This window comes from Lathyrus oleraceus, chromosome 5 (genome assembly GCF_024323335.1).
Source record: "Lathyrus oleraceus cultivar Zhongwan6 chromosome 5, CAAS_Psat_ZW6_1.0, whole genome shotgun sequence".
NCBI lineage: Eukaryota > Viridiplantae > Streptophyta > Magnoliopsida > Fabales > Fabaceae > Lathyrus > Lathyrus oleraceus.
The window spans coordinates 51,225,318-51,237,448 of record NC_066583.1 but is presented as its reverse complement, the minus strand read 5'-3'; the positions used below and the strand labels follow the sequence as shown (position 1 = coordinate 51,237,448).

General features: G+C 39.3%; 1 protein-coding gene across 1 annotated transcript in view; it reads right to left on the bottom strand.

The window, feature by feature from the left end:
* LOC127078672 (uncharacterized) overlaps positions 1–11,741 on the bottom strand; it is a 38,326-nt gene extending 26,585 nt beyond the window's left edge. Inside the window, exon 1 of the mRNA XM_051019105.1 lies at positions 11,544–11,741. Within this exon, the coding sequence (XP_050875062.1) occupies positions 11,544–11,741 (198 nt within the window). The remainder of the gene's footprint in view (positions 1–11,543) is intronic.
* Positions 11,742–12,131: the final 390 nt, after the last annotated feature.

Here is a 12,131-nt window from a genome sequence, read left to right as displayed (position 1 = left end):
TCTCATACTTTATTGGATGGACATGAAATTTGATATGTGATAACTAGACATCCTCATCTTTGCCATGGCTTTGGTCCCATTCATTTATCATACACCATCTCTGATTTATGATTTTTCTAAGTTGATGCATGTTTGGTTGACTTCTTTGAGCATGTTCAAAATTGCTTTGACTTTCTGATTTTCATTGACTGCCTTCCACTTGTCCAAATAAAATGAAATTTGACATGATTACCATGCTGTGGGTTGTGATTGATCATGATTTATTTGGTGATTTTTGGAATTGATTATGATTGCTTTTGAGTTAAGTCTTGCTGTTGACTTCTATGAGCTTCTGTTTGCAACACTTTGACCTAATTTGTTCATGAAATGATGATGATGATTGATATGAATGTGAACCCAATTGGTTGTGTTTCTTAATGGTTTGAACATGATTTTGGATGCTTGCCCTTTGCTGTTTTGGCTTTCTCATTCATTTTGGACCCTAGGCTTGCCCTAGTGGTCCTGTTACTCACATCTGAGCTCGTGTTTTCAGGTTGACCAACAAATGACCAATGAGACCAATTCTTTTTGATTGAGCTTGCTCAAATATCATTGTCTAACTTTGTTTGTTTTGTAGGTGGCTTGGCTCACATGCCTTAAGCCTTGTGCCTTGCACATTCACTTGCTTGTGTTGACTGGTTGATATCTGTTTCATTTTCATTTAACTTTGACTTGTATACTAACTGTGCTTGACTGATTTCAGGTACTTTAGTTGCTTTTAGTTCCTTGTGAACTTTTGCTTTGCTTTGCTTGTATAAGCAATTTGCATTGAGGTATGTCTCTTTTTCTTCATGTAGTCTGGAAGACCTGGCTTGTTACTTGGCCAGGCAACTGTCTGAAGTCCTCCTTAAGAGGCAATGTTTGTGACTGTTTACTTTTGTCCTTGCATAGAGTCAAAGTCCTCCTAAGTGAAGAGGCAATTGGTGGAAGGTAGGGATATGCAATCTATCCCCCACTATTCATGTTGTGTCTTCTGTTTTGCTCACACCACTGTGTTGATGCATTACAGATAAAAACCCAAGATCTTGTGCAATTGCACAGTTGAGTCAGTTTTAAATGTGTAGAAGGGTTCCCACTTTCTGAACCCACACATTCTTGTCTTGAGCTCTCCCCGGCCAGGGATAAGAGCTGTGAAGTCTTACCTTCACTCACCTTTCATATGCTTCACCTTAGCCCCTCAATGGCAAGGTTAAGAGCACATTCACCCAGTTCCAGAGGTTTGTTTGTTGAGGTTGATATGACCCCTCGACTAAAACCTAACCCTTGTTTGAGCCACTTGCTTGTGTATAGTGTGTGCTATCTGTGCTTGTAGGATGGTTTGACTTGCTTCCTGTGCAAGTTAGGATTGTTTGACTTGCTTCCTGTGCAAGTTAGGTTTTGCTTGGCTTGCTTCCTGTGCAAGTTAGGTGTGTGTGTGGCTTGCTTCCTGTGCAAGTCATGACTAGGATAGGTTGGCTCCCTGTGCCAGTTAGCTAGAAACCTTAACTTAGGGATGAATTTGCATGATAACATCTAGGCTCGAGTCGTAGTCTCCCTAGTTGTGTCTCCCTCTGTTATCTGGTTAGGCTAGTCCTTTATCCCTCCGTAGGGGAACTACATCGCCCTGATCTTCATACCAGATGAAGTATGTAGGCAGGAGATTGAGTTGATCTCTCCGGGCGCCCTTCTTTCTTTTTTGTGTGTGTTGTCTGACAGTTGCTAGGCTCGAGTGCCTGACTCCTTAGCAATTTGTTGTCTGTCTGTTTGAGAGTGTGCTTGACAGTTATAGGCTCGAGTCCCCGACTCCCTATTAACTTGTTGCGTTATTGTGTGCTTGGAAGCTGATGTAAGTCCATCGAGTGGCAGTTAGGTTCCAGTGTGCGTGCGTTTGGTTCGGATGCTGATGTAAGTCCAGTGGTTGGCAGTCAGGCTCCACGTTTGCTTCTTTGTGTGTGTTTTGGTTCGGATGCTGATGTAAGTCCAGTGATTGGCATTCAGGCTCCACGTTTGCCTTTGTTTGTGTTGGTTTGTGTGTGTGTCAGCCGAGCTACGAATGCTCTGATTCTTCTCTCGTCCGAGGAGATACGTATGCATAGGATGCGATATCCTAGCGAGCATGTGTCGTTTCCCCAGTCCGAACTACTTCGACTCTGATGTCTATGCCTGATAGACTAAGTAGGCCCAGGATGCGACATCCTGCCGAGTCAGTTTCAGTCAGTTTCTTTTGTCTCTTTCAGCCAGTGTGTGTGAGTGTTCGAGCAGTGTTATAGCGACCATTTATCCTTCCTTTTGTGCGTGGATCCCGTCGAGTACGACGGATGCGTAGGGGTGCTAATACCTTCCCTTCGCATAACCGACTCCCGAACCCATTCTCTTTGGTCGCGAGACCATGTTCTTTCCAGGTTTACTCTGAGCGTTTCCTTTCCCTATTTTGGGATAAATAACGCACGGTGGCGGCTCTGTTGTTCTTGTTTTCCCGCCGGTTTTTCGCGTGATGCGACAGTGCGATAGCACCATTGTTATCATAATAGAGACCAATGGGATCCACAATGCTAGGGACTATGCCAAGTTCACTAATGAACTTTTTGATCCAAACAACTCCCTTTTCTGCATTTGAGGCAGCAATATACTCGGCCTCGGTTGTAGAATCAGCAACTGTATCTTGCTTTGAACTTTTCAAGCTCACAGCGCCACCATTTCAGAAAAACACATAACCATTGGAATCATTCATATTAAAGCGTCTCAGCACCTTGTCTATGTACTCTGACTCAGGCCAAGCATTTTATGATCTATCTCTATAGATTCTGATTCCTAATATATATATAGGTTGCTTCACCTAGGTTCTTCGTAGAAAAGCATTTCCCCACCCAAGACTTTACTTGTTGCAGGGTAGGGATATCGTTTCCAATAAGTAATATGTCATCTACATATAATACCAGGAATACGATCATGCTCCCACTAACCTTCTTGTAGACACAAGGCTCATCTTCGTTCTTGATGAATCCATATTATTTTACTGTTTCATCAAAATGAAGATTCCATGAGTAGGTCACAGGCTCATCTTGATCCATGAGTAATACATCACCTTGATCCATATATCTCAGGTAGGTGACGTATCCTGCCTGACCTACGCCGGTCTTGTTCTACTTGAGCAGGTTGCTCTTACACAACTACTTGTGTTTCCTGCTCCAATTCCTCCATAGGTGTGTCGATGCTTTGTGATTCTTGAATTTCTTCAAGCTCTACTTTCCTCCCACTGGTTCCTTTGGAAATAAAATCCTTTTCAAGGAAAACTCCAGTTCGAGCGACAAACACTTTGCCCTCAGAAGGATTGCAGAAGTAATACCCTCTTGTTTCTTTAGGATACCCCACAAATAAGCATTTGTCAGATTTGGGCTCAAGCTTAGTTGAAATTTGTCGTTTCACATAAACCTCGCAACCCCAAATCTTTATGTAAGACATATGTGGTTTCTTACCACTCCATATCTCATATGGTGTCTTCTCAACCTTTTTGGATGGAACATGGTTAAGTGTGTAAGCTGCTGTCAATAGTGCATGTCCCCAAAAGGAGTTTGGAAGATCGGCGTGACTCATCATGGATCGGACCATGTCTAACAGGGTTCGATTTCTTCTCTCAGATACACCATTCCATTGGGGTGTTCCAGGAGGAGTAAGTTGGGATAGGATCCCACACTCTTTTAGATGGTCATCAAACTCTAGGCTTAAATACTCACCACCTCGATCTGATCGAAGAGTTTTAATATTCTTACCTAGTTGGTTTTAACTCGTTAGGTTTCACCCTTTTAGTATTAATGTTATTAATAGGCATTTCGAGATCAAGGACATATAGTCCATTGCTCATTTGTGCAGTAGCATAGAATATATCATTCAAATAAATTGAGCAACAATTGTTCTTTATTATAAATGAAAAACCAAACTTGTCCAGACAAGAAATGGAAATAATATTCCTGCTAATTGCAGGTACATAATAACAGTTCTCTAACTGAATTATAAAACCATTAGGTAAAGTCAATACATAAGATCCTACGGCTAAAGTAGCAACCTTTGCTCCATTGCCAACTCGTAGGTCAACTTCACCTTTTGCCAAATCTCTACTCCTTTTCAGCCCCTGCACATTTGTACAAATGTGAGAACCGCATCTAGTATCTAATACCCATGATGCAGGAGTAGATAAGTTAATAACAAAAATACCTGAAGTTGAAGTCTCTACTCCATTCTTCTTATCTTCCAGGTACTTTGGGCAGTTCCTCTTCCAGTGTCCGGTCTTACCGCAATGGAAGCAGGTGCCTTCTTTTGCTATGCCTCCACTAGGCTTTAAAGCAGTAACGGTGGGTTTGGGTTTGGCAACTTTCTTGCCTTTCCCTTTATCACCCTGCTTAGTGGGCCTTTTGTTCTGTCTCTTTCCATTTCCGATCATCAGAATGGACTTCCCTTTTGACTTCAGATTCTGCTCGGCAGTTCTTAACATGGCGAGCAGTTCAGGAAGAGATTTGTCCATATTAATCATATTGAAATTTAGGATGAATTGACTGAAACTATCTGGCAACGATTGCAAGATCAAATCAGTCGCAAGTTCCTTTTCGAGGGAAAACCCAATCTCTCAAGGTTTTCCACATACCCAATCATCTTGAGTACATGGGGACCTACAGGGGCTCCCTCAGCTAACTTGCTTTGAAAAAGGGCTTTTGAAACTTCAAACCTCTCATGCCTTGCTTGCTCTTGATAGAGCATCTTCGAGTGTTCGATCATATCGAATGCTGGCATGTTCTCATGTTGCTTTTGCAATTCTGAGTTCATGGTAGCCAGCATGAGACAAGCAGTTTCATTGGCATCATCGACATGCTTTTTATAAGCATCTCTTTCTGCCTTAGGTGCAGAACTAGGAGGTTCCTCTTCAGGAACAAGTGTCTCCAAGACATACAGCTTTTTATCATGTTTGAGGACAATCCTCAGGTTTCGGTGCCAATCCAGAAAATTTGTCCCAGACAATTTTTTTCTTGTCAAGGATTGATCGCAAGATGTTGTTAGAGGTGTTTGCTGTCATGGTTATCTACATAGGGATTAAGAAAATATAAGTATCATTGACATATTTAATTAGGCCTTTAATCAAATATGCTCCCACTATTTTACTCAAAACAAATGACCCTCATCATTTGATTCGGAAAATCCCGTTGGAAGATTTTCTAGTGGGTCGAGATCCATATTTCACTTCGTTCTAAGTCCGCGTAGGCGGATTACACAAAACTAGGTTATTTAGGTAGGAACTCCTTCCAGTTGTATCTCATACAACTCTCGAAAATTTCAGTTGGGTGAATAACTCCTTATTCCAATCCATCATATGGATTATTCCCAACTCTTGCTTCTAAACATATATAATAAAATTATAATTAAGTTTGACTCATCGTTTTAGAAGTTGGATATTACAATTATCCCATCGCACCTTAACTAATACAAAACATGCACCTCGCGTAGGCGAAACCTACATTATTCGATACCAGTCTTGATGAGTGCTAAAACTTGGAAAGCAAACATATATAATATTATTATAATTTGTTTAGTTAAGTTTTACCCATTGTCTTAGCAGTTGGATATTACAATTATCCCATCGCACCTTACTAATATAGAACATGCACCTCGCGTAGGCGAAACCTACATTATCCGATACTAGTCTTGATGAGTGCTAAGACTTGGAAAGCATAAACTTAATATTTAGTTTGAGGGAATTGCAATTGTCCTGATCTCATCGGCTTATTTATCATATAAATCGTCTCTCATATGCATCAACATATATTCACATGCATCAACATACATACACATGCATCAACATACATACACAATGAAACAGTTATGGCCCCTAGTGCAATTGTTCTCCCAAGCCAATGAGAGAACCTAAGCTAACCTAATAACGATCTAAGCTTCTCCAAGCAAGATCTTCAAGGTTGTCCTCCTTTAATATTGAATTCTTCTCTAAGCTTCTCCAAGCAAGATCTTCAAGGTTGTCCTCCTTTGATCTTCAAGGTTGTCCTCCTTTGATATTGAAATCTTCTCTTTCTTCATAACATTGTCTTCTTCTCTTTCTTCATAACATTACATTCCAGAAGAAACTCGTTTTACATACGAGGGTTTGAGATGAGAAAAGAAGTTACATTAAGAGATCAAAAGGAGAGGCACGACACGCAGGTCGTATTTAAAAACCCAAAACAAAATGAAGGAAGACTAAGGCCATAACTGATCACCACAAGGCAATAATAACAAACACATTATTATTATTATTAATTTTTAATTCCTTTAATTAATTAAAACCAAATTAAACTTCGGCGACCAATAATAACAAACACATTTTAATGAACAATTCATTTGAAATGGACATTGTTTTGTATCAACACAACCCTTGCGTAGTCACAAAACAGAAACCCCAAAATTTTGACTCTGTGAGTGTGACGACCGTAACAGGCGTGTGACGACCGTCACAGGCAATTTTGGATATGTGAGTGTGACGACCGTCACAAAGCATGTGATGACCGTCACAGGCTTGTTACGACCGTCACGCGGCCCGTCACACAAAGCACGTGACGACCGTCACGTCTATCTTGTTACGCTCGTCACGCGGCCAAAATAACGGAACTTTGAAACAGTCTACAGACCTGTTCCAAAAAGCCCTAAATTCACAACTCCTTGACAGCACAACCCTTGCGCCGTCACCAACCCTAATGCGCCAATTTCAGACCGTCAAACACACCTCGATTGTTGATTCAGTATGATTGATCAACATGTCATTGCTTCACCATACTAATGTCGGATTCCGAAGCAAATGACCATTGATCGCTCAAAGGAAAACAACCATTTAGTGTTTGAATGAAGGAAACAGAAACAGTATATCACATATACCGTACTTTGCATTAAGATTACTTATATCATATATAAGTTGATCGGTCTCAATTGCGTAACCTATGGACGATCGATGTATCGCTGCTTCACCATTCTAATGTCGGTACCGAAGCATAGTCAACATCAATCATCCAACTCGTACACTCATGATGCCAAATTTAATTACCCGTTTAATTAATTGATTCATTCTGTCTTTTTAATCATATTAATACAGAAATTAAACAGCTATCCGATTCATGGTTTCGTAAGTGGCTCTGATACCACTGAAGGAGAATTGCGGTCCAAAACGCAGCGGAAATTAAAATTTTCTCCTTAGAGATCCTTACGAATGGTCATGATCAGTGATAGAATATTGACCTCTTGTGACGATTGAAACCTTTGGTGCAGATCTCTTGTGACAATCAAAACCTTTGATGCAGATCCACGAAGCGATCACGAACGTTGAACGACGACAACGTCTCTACTCAGTCCACACGAACGGATTCCTTCAATCTCAGTGCTAGCTGGTACGAATGAAGGCTTTGAGTAAGAGAGAGAGAGAGAGAGAGAAAGAGAGAAAACGAAAATAATGCAACCGCAATGAATGCTTCTGCACAAGGGTTCTATTTATAGAACCACTTGTATGGGCTTCAAGCTAAAAAGCCCACTTAAGTGTATTTTCGCCCATATCTTATAATATGCCCAAAATCACTTAAACTCATGGTACCTTACCATATTTCGTATTCTACTCAAGTACACCGTACCTTACGATGTTCTATAATTCACTTAAGGGCACCGTACCTTACGGTATTCCTTAGTTACTCTATCTCTCATCAATCTGTCCTTTGTGTGTGACCCTGTAGGTTTTCGTGACGTTGGCAATTATATTAAATCACGCATTTAACATAATAAACAGTGAGCGGTATCTAGCAACACATCACTACTACCCAAGACACGAAAATGTCATGTGATATGACAATTCCTTCTGTGATAATACTTATGTGTATAATTATCCTTTTGCCCTTATGTCTATATTGAACACAAGGCATAGACCGTGTCATCCTTGTCCAGTTCAATATTGGGCACATAGACATTTATCCTGTTATGCAGGATGGGCAAATTCCATCTAGGTCACTCATGTCCCTCAGCATGCTTTGTGGAGTACCCATCAATTGTCTTTATGGTTATCCAGTTACGGACAACGTTGGATCAGCAATAAAGCACTCGACTCCACATCTAGGATCCATAGTGGTTTCAGGTCGAAGAGTGGTATACACCATTATCACCATGAGAATAACTTATGACACTTTGCATAACTTTCTATATAGTATTCTCATAGCGGGTCAATCCGGTATAAATATTACTCCTAATATTCATACCTATGTTTAAGACTTGATAACTCTTTATCCATGATCCATGAGATGTGATCATCAGTCTACAAACATAATAGTCTTAATGCTTTAATGTTATCCCACTTCACACTAAAGCTCGACTACTGATACTTTAAGAATAGTGTCCTTATGTTTAATGTGTTCTCATGATTAAGTCACACCTAATACATTAAACGGACTATCTATTCCAGGGACTTTATTAATCAACCATAATAAAGAAAAAGCCTTTTATTGTTCGATACAAGTACCAAAAGTATTGACCTTTAGGGCTTACACCAACAATATATATATATATATATATATATATATATATATATATATATATAATATATATATATATATATATATATATATATATATATATATATATATATATACTCGCGCTCAGTTTTTTATATATATAACTTTTGGTTTTTTTAAGTTTCACATCTATAAACTTTTGTTTGTATTTCAAATTTTATATTATATTTATTTTAATTTATATATAGACGTACTTGAAGCAATCAATTTCCATAGTCAACCAGTAGTACACTGCCCTGAGCATGTCTGCTTCGTGTCCATCCAAGCATATGAGCAAGATCATGTCATGATTTCTCTTGTAGAGTACATCACCGTTAAGGAAGAATTAGGATGCCAATCTTCTGAGTGTTTTCTTGTCTCCACTTGGACCATTTGCATGGTACTCTTATTTCTGAAGGAATTGTTTGATATTGTAAAACTAGGGTTTATTATCAGCTTCGACCTCGACTACTACGCAATATGCTGGCTCATCCAGATGTTGAATTGTTATAGAAGGTGTTTCGTTGGCCCACTTGACTTTGAACATGGATGGTAAAGTGGCCAAGACGTTCGCTAGTTGATTCTCCTCCCTAGGAATATGATGGAAGGTAATCTCATCAAAAGAGGTGATCAATTTTCGGATATGGTCTCAGTACTGAGTTAGTTTAGAATTATGGGTCCCTCATTCCTCTTTGATTTGATTAATGACGAGATCAGAGTCTCCATATACTTCTAAGATCTTGATTCTTAGTTCAATGGCATTGTTGATTCCCATGATACACGCTTCATATTCGGTCATGTTATTAGTGTAGGTGAAGAATAACCTAGTTGTTAAGGGAATATGAAAACTCGTTGGAGAAGTTATGATAGCTCCAATTCCACGCCCTATTGCGTTTGAGGAACCATCAAACACAAGCATTCATCGCGATCCTGGTTCGGGTCCTTCCTCTAGACATGGGTCTCTCAATCCTTTATGACCATAACATCTACATAGGGGTAATCAAACTGTATAGGTTGATAATCTTCCACTGGCTGATGAGCAAGATAATCCATTAGCACACTTACTTTGATAGCTTTTTATGTAACATACTCGATATCATACTCGGTCAGTAACATATTCCATTTGGCTATTCTTCCAGATACAGCCAGATTTTCAAAAATATATTTGATATGATTCATCCTAGATATCAGTAAAGTAGTATGGCACACCATGTACTGTCTCGGACATCAAGCGGCCCAAACTAGAGCGTAACAAGATTTTTCCAAGAGCGAATATCGGGATTCACAATTGGTGAATTTCTTGCTCAGGTAGTAGATTGCATGTTCCTTTCTTATGGTCTCTTCTTGTTGCCCCAGTACACAACTCATAGGACCGTCAAGTACAATTAGGTACATTATGAGTGGTCTTCCTGGTACTGATGGTACCAAGATGGGTGGATGTTGCAAATATTCTTTGATTATGTCGAAGGCCTTTTGACAACATTCATTCCATTCGATGGCTTGATCCTTCGTTATTAACTTAAAAATTGGTTCACAAGTAGCCGTTAGATGTGATATGAACCTAACAATGTAGTTCAATCTCCCTAGGAACCTACAAACTTCTTTTTCCATTTTCGGAGCTGGCATATCTTGGATGGCTTTTACTTTGTCAGGATCAACTTCAATTCGTCTCTGGCTGACTATGAACCCCAACAATTTTCCTGATCTGACTCCAAAAGTGAATTTTACGGGATTCAGACATAACTTGAATTTCCTCAGACGATCAAACAACTTTTGCAGGTTGACTATATGATCTTCCTTAGTATGTTATTTGAAAATCATATCATCGACATATACCTCTATCTCTTTGTGAATCATATCAAGGAAGAGAGTCACCATTGCCCTTTGGTATGTTTCCCCATAATTCTTCAATCCGAAAGGCATTACCTTGTAACATAAGGTTCCCTAAGGAGTGAAAACGTGGTTTCCCCATATCTGAGGGAGCCATCTTTATATGGTTATAACTGGAGAATCTGTCCATGAATGAGAAGGTCAAAAATTGAGTGGTGTTATCTACCAACACATCAATGTGTGGCGGAGGGAACTCGTCCTTAGGACTGGCTCTATTTAGATCTCGGTAGTCCATACATATTCTGACTTTACCATATTTCTTCGGGACGTGAACGATGTTAGCTACCCATTATGGATATTTCACAACGGCTAAGAATCCTGCATCGAGCTGCTTATTGACATCTTCTCTGATTTTGAGGGACATATCAGGTATAATCTTTCTCAGTTTCTTCTTTACTAGCGGGAACTCTGGTTTGAGTGGTAGCTTGTGTACAACGATGTTCGTGTCTAGTCATGGCATATTTTGGTATGACCAAGCAAACACATTTGCGTACTCACGTAAGAGCTCGACCAATATTGTCTTGATTTCATCATTTAAGGAAGCGCCGACCTTAACCTCTTACTTGTTTTCTTCAGTTCCCAGATTGATCACATCCACTGGTTCCTGATGAGGTTGAATTACTTTATCCTCTTATTTCAACAGTCTGGCTAACTCTCCAACAAACTCATAATCTTCCTCATCACCTTCTTACTCTTAGTTAATCGAGAATTCGAAGTTGTAAGGAATTATAGCAGTGTTGTTTTCAATTGGTTCATTTATTAATATGCATGAGGAGGATTCTTATTATTTTTAGAATGAAATGCTAGGAATGAGAGTGTATGAAAGAATATTGCCATTTTTGAAAAATTTAAAATGAAGAAAAATATATCTTAATTGAAAACAAAGTGAAATTTATTGATAAATAAGTCATTGAAACAAAAGAGGGGCCCATAAAGCTTATCTATTTGCTTTGGGCAGAGCAAATGACTTATTATAATTATATTTAGAACAGTAAATTAATTTAAGCTAGAAATCATCTCAGAAACCTCGACGGACTTGCAATTATTGAAAGTAACATATGGCAAGCACTAACACACCAAATTGAGCATCTCTTCATTTTCTTCTTCAACTGCAACCACATGATCTTCATTTCTGTACCCACCATTGTGGAAAGTTTCTTGGAGAGTGCAAATCTTCTTCTGATTGGTCTCTTGAACCTCTTTATCAATTGGTTTGTAACCCAATCTGAATAGATCCTTCTTTTTAGGTATCTCCAACAGCTCGCCCCAGGCCATCGTATCTCTGCTCTTAATCAGATCTGAAATCTTATCCCACGAGTGTCCTTGAGCTTCTATGGTTAAAATATCGCCCCCTTCTTTAAATATTTGATTTGAAGCATGCCTTGGTCCATCATCAGCTAAAGACACCTTTTCATTTTCTCACACTTTGCAATCAGCGTGCAGCTTCTCAAACATCTCATACCCAAATAGTTTCTCGCCTATCCTAGTCATAGTAGTTTTTACTTGGTCTACCCTCTTGACCAGGACGTTGTCTTCTAACCCTTCAATGGCATTGATAGTTGGGCTAGCATGCCCCGGTAAGGGATTATTCTTCACGTTCAGGTTTTCTTTAGTGAAATAATTAATCTTACGATTGAGAAGATCTTGTACTTTGAATTTAAGAGC